We start from the raw sequence: 20,850 nt of genomic DNA, 5'->3' as shown, positions 1-20,850 counted from the left end.
CTGTGAACATGACAGGAAGCAGCTATAAACACCTGCTGTAAACATGACAGGAAGCAGCTATAAACACCTGCTGTAAACATGACAGGAAGCAGCTATAAACACCTGCTGTAAACATGACAGGAAGCAGGGACAGACACCCGATGTGAACATGACAGGAAGCAGCTATAAACACCTGCTGTAAACATGACAGGAAGCAGCTATAAACACCTGCTGTAAACATGACAGGAAGCAGCTATAAACACCTGCTGTAAACATGACAGGAAGCAGCTATAAACACCTGCTGTAAACATGACAGGAAGCAGCTATAAACACCTGCTGTAAACATGACAGGAAGCAGCTATAAACACCTGCTGTAAACATGACAGGAAGCAGCTATAAACACCTGCTGTGAACATGACAGGAAGCAGCTATAAACACCTGCTGTAAACATGACAGGAAGCAGCTATAAACACCTGCTGTGAACATGACAGGAAGCAGCTATAAACACCTGCTGTAAACATGACAGGAAGCAGCTATAAACACCTGCTGTGAACATGACAGGAAGCAGGGACAGACACCCGATGTGAACATGACAGGAAGCTAGGGCTGAGCCCAAACGTTCGGACCTTCGTTCGTTACGTTGGCATTCAGATTCTAAATCAACATTAGAAAAAAATATATAAATTGCGTATGTGCCTATTCATTCTGTTTAAACCAATGGGGTTTTTCTTCACAGTTGCAGATAAAGATTAGGCTACACTAATATTATAATATTAAAACTGATGAGTTATATTCATTAAAGAAAGTTGATTTAATAAAAAATAAAAGACTAATTTAAATCAAATTAATCACTTTATTCAAATTGCAGCGACAAACACCCTGCTGTAAACGTGACAGGAAGCAGCGACAAACACACAAAACAAAACCTCACTCGTCAGAGTCTTTCTTGCTCTCCTCGATGTAGGCGATGGATTCCGAGCGGAGCCGGTTGGTGACCTCGTACGTTCGCAGGGTGACGCCAAAGATGTCTTCGTGATAGCGGCTCTCATCCTGCAAGGAGAAGAGTGGAGCGTTGAAGGGAGAGAGACTCACCTTGGACAGGGAATGGTCTTGCTGTGTTGCAGTAAGTAGTGGGTAAGCAGTAAGTAAATAAATAAATAAATAAAAAAAGTAGGGCTGTCAGTTTATCGCGTTAATTAGATTAATTAATTACACAGCAAATTATCGCGTTATGAAAATTAACTCAAAATTAATTACAATTTTTTTTTTTTTTTTTAAATCTTTTTTTTTTTTATCTCATTCATTCTATAAGAACGTAGAATACACATTACAGACTTTTTCTTATATGGTCCATTTGCATGTTCTTGGTATCTGATTCTAGGGACATCTATGGATCTCAGGGAATGTATTCCCAGTGTCAGAAATACTGTGTCTGTTACTAGGCTTGAGTAAATTGTAATGACCCAAATGAGAATATCAATAAACATTTTTTTTTTATCTTTGACTGTGAATAACACTATGCTCAAATTGACCAGACCTGAAAAATCTAAGCAAATTAATAGATGGAAGATGATTAAACAGAAGGTTTTGTAGATACAGTACTGAATTCTGCCATCCGGACACATGCAATTTGAAATATGATTATAGAATATAGAATATCAGGCATAAAATGGTTATGCGATTAAAATACGATTAATTAGATTAATTAATTACAAATCCTGTAATTAATTAGATTAATTTTTTTAATCGCCTGACAGCACTAAAAAAAAGTAATAAGTAGAGTTCAGGACGCCATAAACATTTAAAAATCTGTGATAGGAATGGCCTTGTGGTGTAAAAGTCTGCCACAAGGATTAACTGATGGCGTTGAGTTATTTTTGTTATCATTTCTGAGAGAAGTTTGAGGTCCATGCCCTCTCACGGGTGAGGTATTCTCTGGCTGCTTCCCAGTCTCCAGTCTTTGCTGCAGTTATAGGAAAATTAATGGACCATTAATATATCGCTCCTAGCTTCGTCTGTGGTTCATTCTGCGGTGGCAATTTTCCCCATTAACCCCACATGCAGCATCAAGGACAAAATCAATGGTAACTGGGAAAAGACTTAATTTCTGCCATAATAGTTGTCATAATGAAGTGAACGAGGTCTATTCACACTGTACAGATTTATCATCACATTCCTGCTTCCCGTGTCGGATCAGCTTAAAACTACGTGTTTAAACTTATTAAAAGGGTTCTTTGTCTCCTCTTTCTTCACCCCTTCAAGCGTCTGCCACTTTGTTTTAACCCTTGTGCCTTGTTAAGTAACTGACAGAGTTGTCACGTTAGTGCATGAAAAGATTGCATCACGTTCAAGGTCATAAAAAACTTAATTTGTAATATTTCGTTCCAATTATTTTTTCATGAATACCACTATGAACCTAACTCAACATATCTATCAAAGATTCCAAATATTTCCGTTTGTAGGGTTATGGTTAGGGTTAGGGTTAGGGTTGGGGTTGGGGTTAGGTTAGGGGACTGTTGAGCAAGTGTTGGGGTGGGCACGGGCACAGGGATGAGATTTTACCTTCTCCTAATCTTTCTGTCTGGGTAACCCTAACCCCCTAATGGCAAGAAATAAACCACTATGGACGGTTTGAAAGCTAATATTGTTAACTTTTGTGTTAGAGGGTTTCAAAATCTAATCTTTTCAAATTCTGTGAATATATGGAAAATAAGCAAACGGACACAATTTCATGACATAATAATCAACACAGCCATCGTTGTACACAGAAACACAAAAATATATAGGCAAAAAACACAAAATAGTCGCTAAGGGGGCAGAAGAGTTAAATCCAGCTTTTTTATTTAGGTTGAAATACAATTTTATGTAATTATTTTACGATTAATTGCAAAAATGCTCATGTTGAGCTATAGATTGTGGATGAATACGCACAGAAAGGTACACTATGCAAATGTTCATGCTTTATTTGTTTTAAACGAGACGATTTAGAATTGGGCAATACATTGCGATTTCAAGCGAGGTGGACCGGCCAGAAACAACAATGACGTAACCACTATACAGTACCTCCCTATTGATGGCTAGTGCATTTGTTTGGCTATCGTCACAAAGTAAATAAGCCCCCTTTAAAGGCCAACCTCCAGCTTAAACCCTACTGATCAATTATGGGTAGTTTACATCATTGGTATATAATTTCATTATTTATTTTTTTCCATTTGACACCGGAAATGCCACTCTGAAAGAGTTAAAAAGGTCCATGCACGAATAACATGCACGCGCGAATCAAAAAAGCTTATCAAACGCCGACGTCACAACAGGACACAGGTGCATATTAATGAGCCGAATCTAATGTTGCTTTTCCACTAAAATAAAGTACTCAGTTTGTCTCCGTGTGGGGAGGCGGGGCTGCTGGTGATCAGCATGAGAGCTCCAGAAATGTCACGTGAAAAACTGCAGACCACTGATTGGTCAGAAGAGAGACGCGTCACTGTCTGGAGAGAACGCCGCCATCTTTAATGTCTCGCGTAGAATGTCTTATGTATGTTTGCAGCACGAAACAAGTGCAATAAAAAAGGATACAGTCACTGTGTATTCTGCCTCATTTATTGATGAAACAAAACCGACATCAACACAATTTGCCACCGAGCGGAGAGTTTAGTCTGACAAAAAGATCGCTGATTAGTTACGCTTGTTGTTGGGGTTAGGGACGAGTGGTAACGTTAGTTAGCCTAATGCTAACGTTAGCAGATAGACACGAGAGGCTAGGTAACGTTAAAGCTTGTAGAATAGACACAATGAGGTAACGTTAGCGTTAGCATAATAGACACAACGAGAGTCTGGTTAATGTTGTTATTGATTGAATGAAAACTGTGTTTTACTCTGGCTTGCCAAGCTCATCATAGCCCCTTTCGTGACTGATGCACCGAGTGAATCCACAGTCACTTGCTCCTTAATAGGAAACCAACCTAGATTTACCATGAAGGACTGGTTCTGGCCGAACCGTTCGTTATACAAGTATCACAGAGACATTTCAAATGTACTCACAGTTGCACGAGGGTTTCGGACAGAGATACGGGATGGTTTGAAAGCTCTGCGTTGCTAATAAACATTTTAAATATTTTTTATAAACTGCTCAAAACGGCATTATTTCCGGCGTTGGCTGCCTGGTGTGATCACAGCGCATGCGCATCATGCACCCAACGCCGGAAATAATGCTCCGCCTCCTTGCTACTGCCTGTGACTCACAGAGCCCCCTGGTGACCAACACCTGTTGTGACGACATTACACGCGCACGTTATGAACCATTGATTAAAATATGCACGTGCGTGGTGATTGTGTTGGGCAGACAAAATGTTTTGATAAAAACGCTAAAACTGGGTCAATTTCAATACTTTTTTTTCCAATTCTTCATGAAAGTCACTGTTGGCCTAGTCCACATTGTTTATTGAACAAAAATACAACGTGGAGGTTGACCTTTAAACATAAATGACACAGCGGTCACCATTTCCATGTAGACCTTTTTTTATTTGTATTTCAGCTCTTTGACTGCCAGAGTGGAGTGGACTCAACCTTGATGACTTGGACTCGGACTAGGGTAATGGGGACTCGACTTCGGGCTCTTCTTTGGTGACTCGGACTTGGACTCAGACTGGAACACTGGGGACTCGAGGCTCGACTGGGACTGGATATCTAGTGACTGGACTACAACACTGTGGTGAGCACATGGTGAGTGTGACTGGACTACAACACTGTGGTGAGCACATGGTGAGTGTGACTGGACTACAACACTGTGGTGAGCACATGGTGAGTGTGACTGGACTACAACACTGTGGTGAGCACATGGTGAGTGTGACTGGACTACAACACTGTGGTGAGCACATGGTGAGTGTGACTGGACTACAACACTGTGGTGAGCACATGGTGAGTGTGACTGGACTACAACACTGTGTGGTGAGCACATGGTGAGTGTGACTGGACTACAACACTGTGGTGAGCACATGGTGAGTGTGACTGGACTACAACACTGTGTGGTGAGCACATGGTGAGTGTGACTGGACTACAACACTGTGGTGAGCACATGGTGAGTGTGACTGGACTACAACACTGTGTGGTGAGCGCATGGTGAGTGTGACTGGACTACAACACTGTGTGGTGAGCGCATGGTGAGTGTGACTGGACTACAACACTGTGGTGAGCACATGGTGAGTGTGACTGGACTACAACACTGTGTGGTGAGCGCATGGTGAGTGTGACTGGACTACAACACTGTGGTGAGCACATGGTGAGTGTGACTGGACTACAACACTGCGTGGTGAGCGCATGGTGAGTGTGACTGGACTACAACACTGCGTGGTGAGCACATGGTGAGTGTGACTGGACTACAACACTGCGTGGTGAGCACATGGTGAGTGTGACTGGACTACAACACTGTGGTGAGCACATGGTGAGTGTGACTGGACTACAACACTGTGGTGAGCGCATGGCGAGTGTGACTGGACTACAACACTGTGGTGAGCACATGGTGAGTGTGACTGGACTACAACACTGTGTGGTGAGCACATGGTGAGTGTGACTGGACTACAACACTGTGGTGAGCACATGGTGAGTGTGACTGGACTACAACACTGTGTGGTGAGCGCATGGTGAGCACATGGTGAGTGTGACTGGACTACAACACTGTGGTGAGCACATGGTGAGTGTGACTGGACTACAACACTGTGGTGAGCACATGGTGAGTGTGACTGGACTACAACACTGTGGTGAGCGCATGGCGAGTGTGACTGGACTACAACACTGTGGTGAGCACATGGCGAGTGTGACTGGACTACAACACTGTGTGGTGAGCGCATGGTGAGTGTGACTGGACTACAACACTGTGTGGTGAGCGCATGGTGAGTGTGACTGGACTACAACACTGTGGTGAGCACATGGTGAGTGTGACTGGACTACAACACTGTGTGGTGAGCGCATGGTGAGTGTGACTGGACTACAACACTGTGGTGAGCACATGGTGAGTGTGACTGGACTACAACACTGCGTGGTGAGCGCATGGTGAGTGTGACTGGACTACAACACTGCGTGGTGAGCACATGGTGAGTGTGACTGGACTACAACACTGCGTGGTGAGCACATGGTGAGTGTGACTGGACTACAACACTGTGGTGAGCACATGGTGAGTGTGACTGGACTACAACACTGTGGTGAGCGCATGGCGAGTGTGACTGGACTACAACACTGTGGTGAGCACATGGTGAGTGTGACTGGACTACAACACTGTGTGGTGAGCACATGGTGAGTGTGACTGGACTACAACACTGTGGTGAGCACATGGTGAGTGTGACTGGACTACAACACTGTGTGGTGAGCGCATGGTGAGCACATGGTGAGTGTGACTGGACTACAACACTGTGGTGAGCACATGGTGAGTGTGACTGGACTACAACACTGTGGTGAGCACATGGTGAGTGTGACTGGACTACAACACTGTGGTGAGCGCATGGCGAGTGTGACTGGACTACAACACTGTGGTGAGCACATGGCGAGTGTGACTGGACTACAACACTGTGTGGTGAGCACATGGTGAGTGTGACTGGACTACAACACTGTGGTGAGCACATGGTGAGTGTGACTGGACTACAACACTGTGTGGTGAGCGCATGGTGAGCACATGGTGAGTGTGACTGGACTACAACACTGTGGTGAGCACATGGTGAGTGTGACTGGACTACAACACTGTGGTGAGCACATGGTGAGTGTGACTGGACTACAACACTGTGGTGAGCACATGGTGAGTGTGACTGGACTACAACACTGTGGTGAGCACATGGTGAGTGTGACTGGACTACAACACTGTGGTGAGCACATGGTGAGTGTGACTGGACTACAACACTGTGGTGAGCACATGGTGAGTGTGACTGGACTACAACACTGTGGTGAGCACATGGTGAGTGTGACTGGACTACAACACTGCGTGGTGAGCACATGGTGAGTGTGACTGGACTACAACACTGTGGTGAGCACATGGTGAGTGTGACTGGACTACAACACTGTGTGGTGAGCACACGGCGAGTGTGTGGTGAGAGCATGGTGAGAGCGTGGTGAGAGCGTGGTGAGAGCGCGGTGAGCGTGTGGTGAGCGTGTGGTGAGAGCGTGGTGAGCGTGTGGTGAGAGCGTGGTGAGAGCGTGGTGAGCGTGTGGTGAGAGCGTGGTGAGCGTGTGGTGAGAGCGTGTTGAGAGCGTGGTGAGAGCGTGTGGTGAGACCGTGTTGAGAGCGTGGTGAGAGCGTGTGGTGAGAGCGTGGTGAGCGCATGGCGAGCGTGTGGTGAGAGCGTGGTGAGCGTGTGGTGAGAGCGTGTGGTGAGAGCGTGGTGAGCGTGTGGTGAGCGTGTGGTGAGCGTGTGGCGAGCGTGTGGTGAGAGCGTGGCGAGCGTGTGGTGAGCGCATGGCGAGCGTGTGGTGAGAGCGTGTGGTGAGAGCGTGGTGAGCGTGTGGTGAGCGTGTGGTGAGCATGTGGCGAGCGTGTGGTGAGAGCGTGGTGAGCGTGTGGTGAGCGTGTGGTGAGCGCATGGCGAGCGTGTGGTGAGAGCGTGGTGAGCGTGTGGTGAGCGTGTGGTGAGCGTGTGGTGAGAGCGTGGCGAGCGTGTGGTGAGAGCGTGGTGAGAGCGTGGTGAGAGCGTGGTGAGCGTGTGGTGAGAGCGTGGTGAGAGCGTGGTGAGCGTATGGTGAGAGCGTGGTGAGCGTGTGGTGAGAGCGTGGTGAGCGTGTGGTGAGCGTGTGGTGAGCGTGTGGTGAGCGTGTGGTGAGCGTGTGGTGAGCGTGTGGTGAGCGCACAGCGAGGTGTCACCCTCCTCTTACTCGCAGCTTGCTGAGGAAGAAGCCGGCGTCCTCCAGGCTCATGCTGCCCTGCAGCTTGACGATCTGCTGGAGCGTCTTCAGGACGTCCCCGGCCATCGTCACGTCCCCGCACACGTAGATGTGTCCCCCCTCCTCCTTTAGGCACTGGTACACCGTCTCCGACAGCTGCTCACGCAGCACATCCTGCACATATTTCTGTCACATAGAGAGATAGGGAGAGGGAGGGAGAGAGAGGGAGAGAGAGAGAGAGGGAGGGAGAGAGAGGGAGAGAGAGAGAGTTTTGTACAAGGCCATCTGTACACAGAATTTCATATACTACTGGAAAGAGGAGAATAACTGCTATAATAACTTTATTTCTCCAATCTTTATACCAAGCAAGCTATATCGGGTTGAATATAAAGTGTCATAAGGTTATTTCTTATTAAATCTTTTTTTAATTATCTTTTCCCCCTTTTTTTTCCGTTTTTCTCCCATCCCAATGTTAGTCGTTATGCCAATTCCCAATCCCCTTCCTGGTTGTTGCGCACTCTACCCCCCACCGTCGGTCTGGGAGGGCGGAGACTATCACATGCTTCCTCCGACACATCTGTACCCAGCCCACCACTTCTTTTCACCTGGCAGCGTGGACTCTCACTGAGAGAGTGTAATGCGTGGAAGGTCACACTAACTCTCTTAGATCTTTCCCTCGCTGTGCAGGCGCCCCGACCGAACTGTAGGAGTCGCTGTCCACAACGACCCAGACCCACCCACCGGCTTCCCTCCCGCTGGCTCTGCCAATCGAGCCAGTATGACGGCCGGCCAAGCCGGAAGCAACGCTGACAGCTGGATTCGATACCAGTGTCTCTTGCGTTGGTGACGAGCGCATTGTCCGCTGCGCCACCCAGCCGCTCTATAAGGTTATTGTTTGACCAAAATCAAACAATCATGGTACAATAATGTACCACATGTGTCACATTCCTGGCTTTTTGGTACCTTTTTCCTGGCTCTCTGGAGTAGGCTGTGTAGAGACTAGCTGTTACCTTTGGTCTTCCTGGCTCTCTAGAGTAGGCTGAGTAGAGACTAGCTGTTACCTTTGGTCTTCCTGGCTCTCTGGAGTAGGCTGAGTAGAGACTAGCTGTTACCTTTGGTTCTCCTGGCTCTCTGGAGTAGGCTGAGTAGAGACTAGCTGTTACCTTTGGTCTTCCTGGCTCTCTGGAGTAGGCTGAGTAGAGACTAGCTGTTACCTTTGGTCTTCCTGGCTCTCTGGAGTAGGCTGTGTAGAGACTAGCTGTTACCTTTGGTCTTCCTGGCTCTCTGGAGTAGGCTGAGTAGAGACTAGCTGTTACCTTTGGTCTTCCTGGCTCTCTGGAGTAGGCTGTGTAGAGACTAGCTGTTACCTTTGGTTCTCCTGGCTCTCTGGAGTAGGCTGTGTAGAGACTAGCTGTTACCTTTGGTCTTCCTGGCTCTCTGGAGTAGGCTGTGTAGAGACTAGCTGTTACCTTTGGTTCTCCTGGCTCTCTGGAGTAGGCTGTGTAGAGACTAGCTGTTACCTTTGGTCTTCCTGGCTCTCTAGAGTAGGCTGTGTAGAGACTAGCTGTTACCTTTGGTTCTCCTGGCTCTCTAGAGTAGGCTGTGTAGAGACTAGCTGTTACCTTTGGTCTTCCTGGCTCTCTAGAGTAGGCTGTGTAGAGACTAGCTGTTACCTTTGGTTCTCCTGGCTCTCTAGAGTAGGCTGTGTAGAGCTCCTTGAACGCCTGCTTGTTCTTGGCCTGGATGGCCTCCTCCTTGTAGATGTGGTCCATCTGAGATTGCCGGCAGCCGAACACCAGGGTCATGGGGCCCGACTCAATTCCTATTAGAAAGAATAGGTTCAAATTAGGGATGTCCGATATCGGCATTAAAATGTGATATCGGAAAATATCGGTATGGTTTTTATAAAAAAAATTACATTTCTATAACCTTTATTTACCCAGGCAAGCAAGTAAGAACAAATTCTGATTTAATTTATTGTCAAAAGTATGCATAATGTTGTGTTAATTCCACAACAAGAGATATGTAATGTTAATTACCTGAAATTATTCCATTTTGGGGGGGGGGGGGGGGGGGGGGGGGGAAACCCTGCATATATCGGTATCGGTTGATATCGGTATCGGAAATTAAGAGTTGGACAATATCGGTATATCGGTATCGGTAAAAAAGCCAATATCGAGCATCCCTAGTTCAAATATATTTACCTTTTTATTTTACTGAAAGGCTACTATGTAATGTAAGTAGTATATGAATCCACTTCTCTCCATAGCTGCAACAGTATAGTACCATGTGATAGTAGTCAAGCTATAAACAATAAACAAAGACAATACAATCCGAAGGGAAGGTACAAGACAAAGACATCTACCAAAATGTAAAATGTGGTAAATGTACTCATCACCACCGCGTGTAACGTCACAGTAAAAAAAAATATTACCATCGGAAAATATATATAATATATAATGCTGACTCTATTTAAAACATTTTCAATCTATAAATCTTTTAGACATGCAGACTAACCCTTGTGTTCCAAGTCAAATATCCTCTGTTGCCAGAAGCTCCTGAAGGGGGCGATGCCCGTTCCTGGCCCGATCAGGATACAGGGAGCCTTGTGTTCCTTGGGCAGTCGGAATGATAGTGCACTGAAAATCAACACAATTCACCATGTGATGAAAACTTAAAAGAGCTCATGTTTGTTTGTGAAATTCACCTAAAACTACCATAAGATCACTTTTTACCCTGAGCCTCCCCCATCCACACACACACACACACACACACACACACACACACACACACACACACACACACACACACACACACACACACACACACACACACACACACACACACACACACACACACACACACACACACACACACACACACACACACACACACACACACACACACACACACACACACACACACACACACGCACACACAAATATATAACAGCCAGAAAAACAATGACGTTCACTCTTTGCAAAGCGGGAGAGTTGCGGGGGTGTTTACCTGCGGACGAAGCACGGCACCACCTCGCCCTCCTCGATCCTGTTGAGCCACGACGAGCACACTCCATGGTGGATGGAGCCCTCTCCATCTGGAAACACATTACAGCCACTTTATCTTATCCGCTCCGGCTCTCTTCGCGGGGACAAACCAACAGAGTGCCTGTAATGCAGTTTCCAAGGCTAAGGGCATTTCTCTCCATTGAGGGGGGAAATCACTATAATTCAACCGCCGCTTACATAATCATCGGAAACGCACAACACAGACTCAAATACTCAAAATAAATACTCATTACGTGTGGGAGGGAGGAGGAAGAAAGAGGACAGGTGCAGCCGTTTGTTGGCTACTTGACAACCCGATGGCGTGGACGCCGATTTGAATCGAGTGGAGGCATGAGAATCCTCCTATAGGTAAAGAGGCATACTGTATTACTACTCACACACTACTTATACAGTATGCTTCTGTGTATACCACTCACACACTACTTAAACACATGGAAAGAGGCATACTGTATACCACTCACACACTACTTAAACACATGGAAAGAGGCATACTGTATACCACTCACACACTACTTAAACACATAGAAAGAAGCATACTGTATACCACTCACACACTACTTAAACACATGGAAAGAGGCATACTGTATACCACTCACACACTACTTAAACACATGGAAAGAGGCATACTGTATACCACTCACACACTACTTAAACACATAGAAAGAAGCATACTGTATACCACTCACACACTACTTAAACACATGGAAAGAGGCATACTGTATACCACTCACACACTACTTAAACACATGGAAAGAAGCATACTGTATACCACTCACACACTACTTAAACACATGGAAAGAGGCATACTGTATACCACTCACACACTACTTAAACACATGGAAAGAGGCATACTGTATACTACTCACACACTACTTTAAACACTTAACCGTATCAACCTGTACACCACACACACAGTTTGCCCTAAATATATCTACATGTACTCCCTGACATTTTATAAAGTTGTCGAGAAAGATTTGGCTGAGATGTTTTCTAAATTTAGAATGCATGCAATTCCAGAGGCGGTGGGTCCGGCCTCCTGAGCGGACTGGTCCTCCAAGATAACTGTCAGCAGAGACTCTCTTTGAACCAGAAGGTTATTACCCACAGAAGGCCGTCTCGTTTGACCTTCCGCTCCTCAGCAGACACTTCTCCATCTCACACGACCCACTGCCACCGCGTCCTCATTTTGCCAACTTTGTACCCGCAGGATATTTGAAATAATATTAACTATAATAATAATAAAGGAATATATATATATATATATATATATATATATATATTAGGGATGTCCGATATTATCGGCCGACCGATATTATCGGCCGATATCGGCAGTCAAATGTGATATCGGAAAATATCGGTATCGGTTTAAAAAAGAAAAAAACAATAACAATATTTGTTATATATATATCCAGTGAAATTATTAGTTACCTGAAATTATTCCGTTTTTGGGGGGGGGGAACCCTGCATATATCGGTATCGGTTGATATCGGTTGATATCGGTATCGGAAATTAAGAGTTGGACAATATCGGAATATCGGTATCGGTAAAAAAGCCAATATCGAGCATCCCTAATATATATATATATATATATATTATATATATATATATATATATATATATATATATATATATATTCGTCTCTGGGTGTGCTCGAGTTCGTTTGGCTCGCTTGTGGAACTTCTCTATATTAAAATGACATTTGAACCCAACAGACGTGCCGGCAAAAAAACCTGAAAAGCAGTGAATTTACACGATGAAAGAGTCTCCTCAGCCGAGCGGAACCTCTCCATCCAGGGGGGGAGGAGGAGGAGAGAGGGGGGGGGGGGGGGTGCGGTGGTGGAAATGTACTCAGGGTGTTTCTCTCCAGCTTACTGTTCACAGAGAAAATCTCATCATTTCAACAGGGTTCCCACAGACATTGCAAAATGAAATTTTCAATGACTTTCAAGTACTTTTCCAAGCACTATTTCTCATTTTAAAAGGGCATTTAAAAGGATACAATTCACTTTTAAATGCAGTATTTCTTATTGTATTAAAATCTATTAAAATGTATTGTATTCAAATCGGATCCAATATTTATGTCTTAAAACAAATTTCTGACAATTACCAGTTACACTTTAAATAAAAAAAAGTATATTTCTTGATTCAGAACTATTGTATCGTGGGCGGTCAGGTGGCATAGCGGAGATTGTGCACGTCACCAATGCAAGAGGCTGCGGTCTCGACTCCCGGAGAGTCAGCATTGCCTTGGCTCTGGCTGATCGCTATACTAACTCGTTTGGCTGAGTTAGGGGGAGGGAAGCCGTGGGTAGGTCCTGGGCGTTGTGGACAGCGACCCCTACAGTTCGGTCGGGGCGCCTGCACAGCGAGGGTAGGATCTGGAGAAAGGGAGTGTGACCTTCCACACGTTACACTCTCCCGGTGAGAATCTGCGCTGCCAGGCTGGCTGCCGGCTGGCTGCACATGTGTCGGAGGAAAGCATGTGACAGTCTCCGGCCTCCCGGACCAACAGTAGGGGGGAGTGCGCAACAACCAGGAAGGGGTTGGGAATTGGCATAACGACTAACAGTGGGATGGGAGAAAAATCGAAAAAAAGGAGGGAGAAAAAGATAATAAAAAATAAAAATAAAAAAAAACTATTGTATCGTGGATGAACAAAACTTTCAATGTGAATGGTTGATTTGAATTCCAATGACTTTTTAAGCACCTTGTTAAAAAAATGGGCTGTTTAAGGAATTCCAGGCCTTGACTTTTCTTTGGTAAAAAATCTAGCACTTTAAGCACTTCAAGGACCTTGTGCGAACCCAGTTTCAAGCCCCCCCCCCTCTCTTCCCTCCCTCTCCACCAATCAGAAACAGCAGACAGCGGCTCTGGGGGGGGGGGTCTGGACTCCGCGGCGCTGCTTACCTCTGACGCGGTACGAGACCACGGCTACGGTGAGGTGGATCTCCGCGGGGTGCAGGTCCGGAGAGGAGCTGATGGAGTAGTAGCGCGGCTGCAGCAGGGGCAGCTGGGTGAGGAGCAGCGTGGAGGGCATCTGGATGGAGGGGAACTCCTCCAGCATCTCCACCAGCGTGGGGTTGTTGTACCACTTCCACTCCTCGTACTCCTGCAGGCCCTGGGGGGAGGGAGGAGGGAGGGAGGGAGCGCCAAACGTAAGCACCACGGCAGCGGCTACAGCAAAGAGGAGTCTCAGGGCGGGATCCACTAAGAATGGATTGCGCGGTGGAAATTACACCCATAAGTATCTGCTCCGTCTTTTTCGAGCTATCCACAAAGGACATTGCGCGGATGAGATACCAGCGCAGACACGGCCATTATGTGTGAAGTTTTTCCCTGATCTGCTCCGGCGCAGTTGGCTCACAGAGCAGTCTGCACCTGACAGTGCTGAGAGAGAGAGCTCGGAGGACGTTCACTTGTTTAACCTCTTCCGCCCGTGCGGTCCGTCGGCGGACCGCAAATGACATCATGTCATAAATCAATCTCTCTAGACTGTTTGACAAAAGTATAGTTTTTATTTTCAAACGTATTCAAGTATAAACATCATAACCACGTCACAACAGCAGTTATAATGTATATTATCATCAATACGTTAGTTTAGCAATAGGTTAAAGTGTTATTAGATAGATTTTACTTTTCGATTTGGTCATGTTTATTTCGCGAGGCGACCATTTTGGAAATTTTTAACCATGGGAATCAGAACGACACTTCCCAAAAGGCTCTATGGGGTTTCAAGCGTCATACTTCTGTATGCATTTTTTGAATATCTCTTATTATTCGGGATAATAAACCACAACACTTAACGTTGACATAATTTGAAGCGCAGTTAGTTTCTCTTCCCTATTCTTAGCATGCAGCAACATTTAGATTTGAAATTAGTTTCAAAACGGTTGCACCCTGATCAAAATAAAAAAATACAGTAGATTTCATTATCTGTTCTTATGCACGCCTGGTGATACTAAATCCAAATTGAACTCTGCCATTTGAAAGATAATATATGTATATATATAAATGTGCGAATTGGCTATAATAAGGTCATTTATAAGCCTGCTATTCTATAATAATATTTCAAATTGCATTGGTCCGGATGGGAGAATTCAGTACTGTATCTACAGAACCTTCTGTTTAATCATCTTCCCTTTATTCATTTCCTTAGATTCTTTGTACACATGATCTCAAGAAGGTATTGAACGAGATCAGTGGCAGTTCTTCATGTCTGGTCATTATTAGCATGGTGTTATTCACTGTCAAAGATGCAAAGAAAAATCATAATTCATATTCTCCTTTGTTTCATCAAAATTTAAGCAAGCCTAGTAATAGACACAATTTCTGATAATGGGAATACATTCACTGAGGTCCATAGATGTCCCTAGATACCAAGAATATGCAAATGGACCTTGTAGAAGTGGAGCAATATTCCATTTACTTAGGTACTGTATGTATATTAGGCGGATTTTCAGAAAATAGGGTTCCGGGCTAAAGAGGTTAAACAAACTGTATAAACGAGATAATACTGTTGATTAAAGTTGGGACTCGTCCCTTTCAAAGTGGAGCATGGTGCGGTTTGTTGTTGGTGTGAACGCAATCGAACTTTATATAGTACCTAATCTAGGAAGCGCAGAGTTTTTGGAAGCGAGTGTGAATGAGAGTGTGCGAGCGTGCCTGTGCGTGTGTGTGTGTGTGTGTGTGTGTGTGTGTGTGCGAGCAAGCGAGTGACCGAGAGAGAGTGTGTGCGCAAGGGTGAGAGAGAGAGCGGGTGTGTGTGTGCGAGTGAGCGACAGCGAGTGTGTGTGCGCGAGCGTGAGTGTAACGTTTGGGGTTTTGCTCTCCTCAGGGAGCAAAGCCCTAGCGTTACCTGGTGGTATTTGGCCCGTCTCTTTTCCCTAATTGCTTTCATTGGTACCTGGTGTGTCTAGTTAAGGTGGCTTTATATGCTCTTCCGTGTCACTACTGACACCGTGAGTCGATCACCAGAATACCTGTGAGTAATGCCGTTGTGAGTAAGACTTATCGCCCCTGCCATGGGGAATAAGTCCGTTCGCCATTTGTTTTGTTGACGTGTGAAATAATTATTGAAAGTGTATCTTGATGCGTGCAGCACCGTCGTTTGCCAAGTTTAGTATTTAGCTTATCCCGTTTTGGAGACTTGCTTTCTCCCCTTTATTTCCCCCCGTGTTAGTGTTTATGTTATCGTTTTCGTGTATTCGACTTATTGTCGTGTTTTGTGGAGACTGAGCTGTCTTCCCTTTTGTTTGCTCCGTGTCTACGTGCCACTTGCTACTCAAAAATAAAAGAGTATTGCTTATTTTGTGAAAATCAACTCCTGCATCCCGTCTCCTCTGTTCTGCACTGCACCTGGGTCCAACACACCTACCCAACCGTAACAGTGAGAGAGCGTGTGTGTGTGTGTGCGAGCGAGTGTGAGAGAGAGTGTGTGTGTGCGTGTGAGCGAGCATGAGAGAGCGAGTGTGTGAGAGAGTCTGTGTGTGCGAGGGGGATTTTCCCGAAAATTATGTCCAATAGAATGAACGACTTGGCGACTGCATGTCCTTTGTTTACAAATTAGGTTTGCTAAAAAAAAAGGGCAGTGTGAACCAAAATCAAACAATGTATCACTCACATTTGGTCCACCAGAAAGTCCGGACTATCCGTGGACTTTCAGATGTGAACACGGCCATAGCGTTTAGGGCTTTGCGTGTAGTTACCACCTCGTCTGTGAAGACGGTAGGTGCGTAGAGTTAACTGCTCGTGCAATTGGCGCCAGGCTTTGTGGATAGGGAGCATTTTTGGACGAGGCTCATTTGCATAGAAAGCGGTTCCGCCTATATTACCTCATTTAAATACGCGCCAATTGCACCGGACGCAATGCTGACGGAACGCCGTTACCACCATCAGAGTTTGCAATGGATTATAGAATAGAATAGAAGTACTTTATTGATCCCGAGGGAAATTCAGCACCACAGATCCCTCACAGTAAACGTGTACTGTAGGTAATCTAAAATCTAAAATCACGAATAAGAATAAAATAGGGATATATATTCTGAGATATATACATACATTCTAAAATATACAGCCAAAAATATACAGTTATTGGTGTCTTATAGTGTCTTATGTCCTCTTACAAACAAAGACACAGCAGAAGTAACAGAGGACATAGTGTCTTATGTCCTCTTACTAACAAAGACACAGCACAAACACAGCATTACATTTAAAGATGCATAAGTCAACTTGCTGTTTATCTTTCTGTGACATTTAAGATGAGATAGCAGGGTACCAGGCGTTCCTTACAATAACAACCGCTGGGCTATAAACGTGGACGTACCTAAACCCCTACGTCACCGTCTCTTAGGTCTGGACATTCCAGGCCTAGTGTGTGAGAAGATGTGGACTATTAAACATAGGTATATTCAGAAATAGACTAGATGTATGAAAAAGACATGAAAACAATAAAGTAATGATTATGGATATAATATTGAGTTATGGTATTGTCAGATGTGTAGAATTCATCTGCTCACAACGGCCTACTGTAGATGAATTCCCTTTCTGTCCTGCACTGAAAATCCATATAAAAAATGTCTTAATCCTTTGATCATTTTGCAATCATTTATGTATAGAATGGCAAGGCTCTCAACTAAAATGACAAGGCGGCACGGTGGTGTAGTGGTTAACACTGTCACCTCACAGCTAGAAGGTCCTGGGTTCAATTCCCGCTTGGGGACCAGGTCGCCGCGTTGCCAGGTACCCAGGTGGGGTATCTCCCGGGCCTTTCTGCATGTTCTCCCCGTGCTCGCAAGGGTTTCCCCTCCCGATAAGATAGACCCAATAGAAAAACATGCCAACGCTGTCGTGTCCCTGACGAAGGAGCACTTGGATTGGTCCCTGGGCTCGGCCCCCCTTGGGTGGAAGGACGACGGGATGGGTCAAGCGCAGAGACGAAATTTCATCGGCGACCCAAAGATTCCATGTGTGTGTTCCTGTGTGTGCCGCCCATCTCATGTGTGTGTCGCTGCATGACGACATTGTCAATGTGTGCAATGAATAAAGACTTCTTCAAAGTCAAGTTTAAAGGGGACATGCATTGCTATTCCTAGCACTATTTGGGCAACTTTACAAAATTCCTGTGAGTCTATTGAACACATCTGTAATTTTTTTTTTCAAAAAAAAAAAAAAAATCATTGTTTTATATTTCTAATCAAGTACTCAAAAGCCTCATTTTCCAGCCCCAGGATTTCAGGCTGTTATTGGATGGGCTCCGCGCATAAGCGCTTTGAAAGACAGTCACCCACACAGTCTGCGAGTGGCAGACAGAGAGAGATATAGAGACATTGAGGGGGATACTAATTAATTTCGCCGCGGGGGGCATAATCCCACGGGACAATGCATTGGTAACTTGTTTCAAATGACAATATATACCTCTGTGATTATTATTGTACGGATCTGAATACGGGTGTGCACGTCGGAGCATGCGCAAATATATTTGACAGTGATATGCTGCTCCCGACTGCGAGGGAGAGAGATAGAGAGGGAGAGAGAGAGATAGAGGGACACACGGAGCGTGTGAGAGAAGACTCATCCCTGCAGCGCGCCGGCGCACACACATTTTTACACACACTCCTGCAAAGTCCCCTCTCTCTCTCTCTATCTCTCCCTCTCTCTCCCTCTCTATCTCTCTCTCCTCTCTCGCTCGTTCTCTGCTGTCTGTCGGACTCGGCGGCACCCTGTTTGAGGAAGTAATCCACTCGCTCTGTTGAGCGAATTGTGGGCGGTGACTACAACCACAGAGCCAATCAGATCACAATCAGCTTCACCCGCTCCTTGTTACATCACCTTGCGAGTCAAATCAGAATGACCTAATTCAATGGAGGAGGAAATGGTCTCAACTGAATTAGAGGAATCCACCAATATGGTAATTAGAGACACAGACCCATCGATACTAACCCCTATTACTATAAAACAATGCTAAACACTGAAAAAAGCCATTTATAATACATGTCCCCTTTAAAGCCTACAATGTACATGTATTTAACGCTACATAACAGTCTATTTATTTCCACGCTTCACTGACGTGCAGCTGCCGGAAGAAATAGAAGAACAGAGCAGCAGAACTTGTGCATCACGTCCATCTCCTGTAGAGAGAGAGACGTGCAGGTGGACACTACAGCATCTCCTGTAGAGAGAGAGAGACGTGCAGGTGGACACTACAGCATCTCCTGTAGAGAGAGAGACGTGCAGGTGGACACTACAGCATCTCCTGTAGAGAGAGAGACGTGCAGGTGGACACTACAGCATCTCCTGTAGAGAGAGAGAGACGTGCAGGTGGACACTACAGCATCTCCTGTAGAGAGAGAGACGTGCAGGTGGACACTACAGCATCTCCTGTAGAGAGAGAGAGACGTGCAGGTGGACACTACAGCATCTCCTGTAGAGAGAGAGACGTGCAGGTGGACACTACAGCATCTCCTGTAGAGAGAGAGAGACGTGCAGGTGGACACTACAGCATCTCCTGTAGAGAGAGAGACGTGCAGGTGGACACTACAGCATCTCCTGTAGAGAGAGAGAGACGTGCAGGTGGACACTACAGCATCTCCTGTAGAGAGAGAGACGTGCAGGTGGACACTACAGCATCTCCTGTAGAGAGAGAGAGACGTGCAGGTGGACACTACAGCATCTCCTGTAGAGAGAGAGACGTGCAGGTGGACACTACAGCATCTCCTGTAGAGAGAGAGACGTGCAGGTGGACACTACAGCATCTCCTGTAGAGAGAGAGATGTGCAGGTGGACACTACAGCATCTCCTGTAGAGAGAGAGACGTGCAGGTGGACACTACAGCATCTCCTGTAGAGAGAGAGAGACGTGCAGGTGGACACTACAGCATCTCCTGTAGAGAGAGAGAGACGTGCAGGTGGACACTACAGCATCTCATACCGTGTGCCAATTGACCCATCTCAAACCCCACCCTCTTTTCTTGAGGTCTAGAATGGGCTCGAGTTAGTACTAAACTAAATGGCTGCATTTATATAGCAGCTTTAATCCAAAGCGATTTACAATTTGTTCCTCACATTTTACCCGTTCACTCACACATTCACACACCGACGGCGGAGGCGACCACGCAAGGTACCAACCTGCTCATTGGGAGCAGGAATCTAACTGGGAACCTCCTGATTACCAGGCGAACTGTTGGGAACTACTGTAATACTGCGTTTAGATAGTGGTGCCATCTATAAACGGCACTATGGCGTACCAATCATGGGGGGGGGGGGGGGGGTCGCATCGTATTTCCAAGATAAAAAGATGGGTAATTTGCAGTCCTTACTGAGCATGAGCCATCATCTTTCATTGAAGATTATGTATTTTCATTACCGTCTACCGTCTACCATCTAGAGGTGGGACTCACCAGAGGCCCCACAATGTGATATTAACACCATACTATGCGTTATATTGCAATTTATTATATTTTTTCTATTGGAAATTATGTCCCCAATACAATAAATATATATATATAACTTACATCATCTGTTTTATCTAATAAGATAACATGTTTATTCTGTTCACCTCACTCCAGCTATTTTTATTTCAGCAAAATGGGATTGTCAAATATCAATACTTGGCGTCAGTGTATCGATATTATATCGACATGGAAAATATTGTCATATATCGCTGTATCGACCCCCCCCCCCCCCCCCCTACTACTGTCTACACGTTATTAAAATAGCCTAGACTACCCGGTAGCAAGGATTCTGCTGTACACTCATTTGTTATTATAAAATGTTGCCTTCCTTCCCTTCTTCCTTTCTCTCTCCAGCTCTCTGAAAATGACTCAAAGTGTGGATGCATGAGTCACCATCTGGCCTCGACCAACCTCTTCCACACATCGACATAAATGAAGAGAGAGCTGAGGCAGGCGCTGCGAGGGGAACATCTGTTAAAACTGATCAGTTTCATT

At 45.5% G+C, this 20,850-nt stretch overlaps 1 protein-coding gene across 1 annotated transcript in view; it reads right to left on the bottom strand.

Annotated features, from left to right (window-relative positions):
* Positions 1-906: 906 nt before the first annotated feature.
* The window catches only part of nos1 (nitric oxide synthase 1 (neuronal)), a gene marked incomplete at its 3' end in the record, with an annotated part of 99,134 nt that continues 79,190 nt past the window's right edge, over positions 907-20,850 (bottom strand). Inside the window, exons 20-25 of the mRNA XM_084307826.1 lie at positions 13,815-14,025; positions 10,849-10,936; positions 10,357-10,478; positions 9,513-9,661; positions 7,831-8,025; positions 907-1,029 (exon numbers count right to left, since the gene is read on the bottom strand). Of these exons, the coding sequence (XP_084163952.1) occupies positions 907-1,029; positions 7,831-8,025; positions 9,513-9,661; positions 10,357-10,478; positions 10,849-10,936; positions 13,815-14,025 (888 nt within the window). The remainder of the gene's footprint in view (positions 1,030-7,830; positions 8,026-9,512; positions 9,662-10,356; positions 10,479-10,848; positions 10,937-13,814; positions 14,026-20,850) is intronic.

The sequence above is a fragment of the Notolepis coatsorum genome (genome assembly GCF_963971535.1).
Source record: "Notolepis coatsorum genome assembly, chromosome: 2".
Lineage (NCBI taxonomy): Eukaryota > Metazoa > Chordata > Actinopteri > Aulopiformes > Paralepididae > Notolepis > Notolepis coatsorum.
Note: the sequence above shows the minus strand (reverse complement) of the source record. Positions and strands in the feature narration are given on the sequence as shown.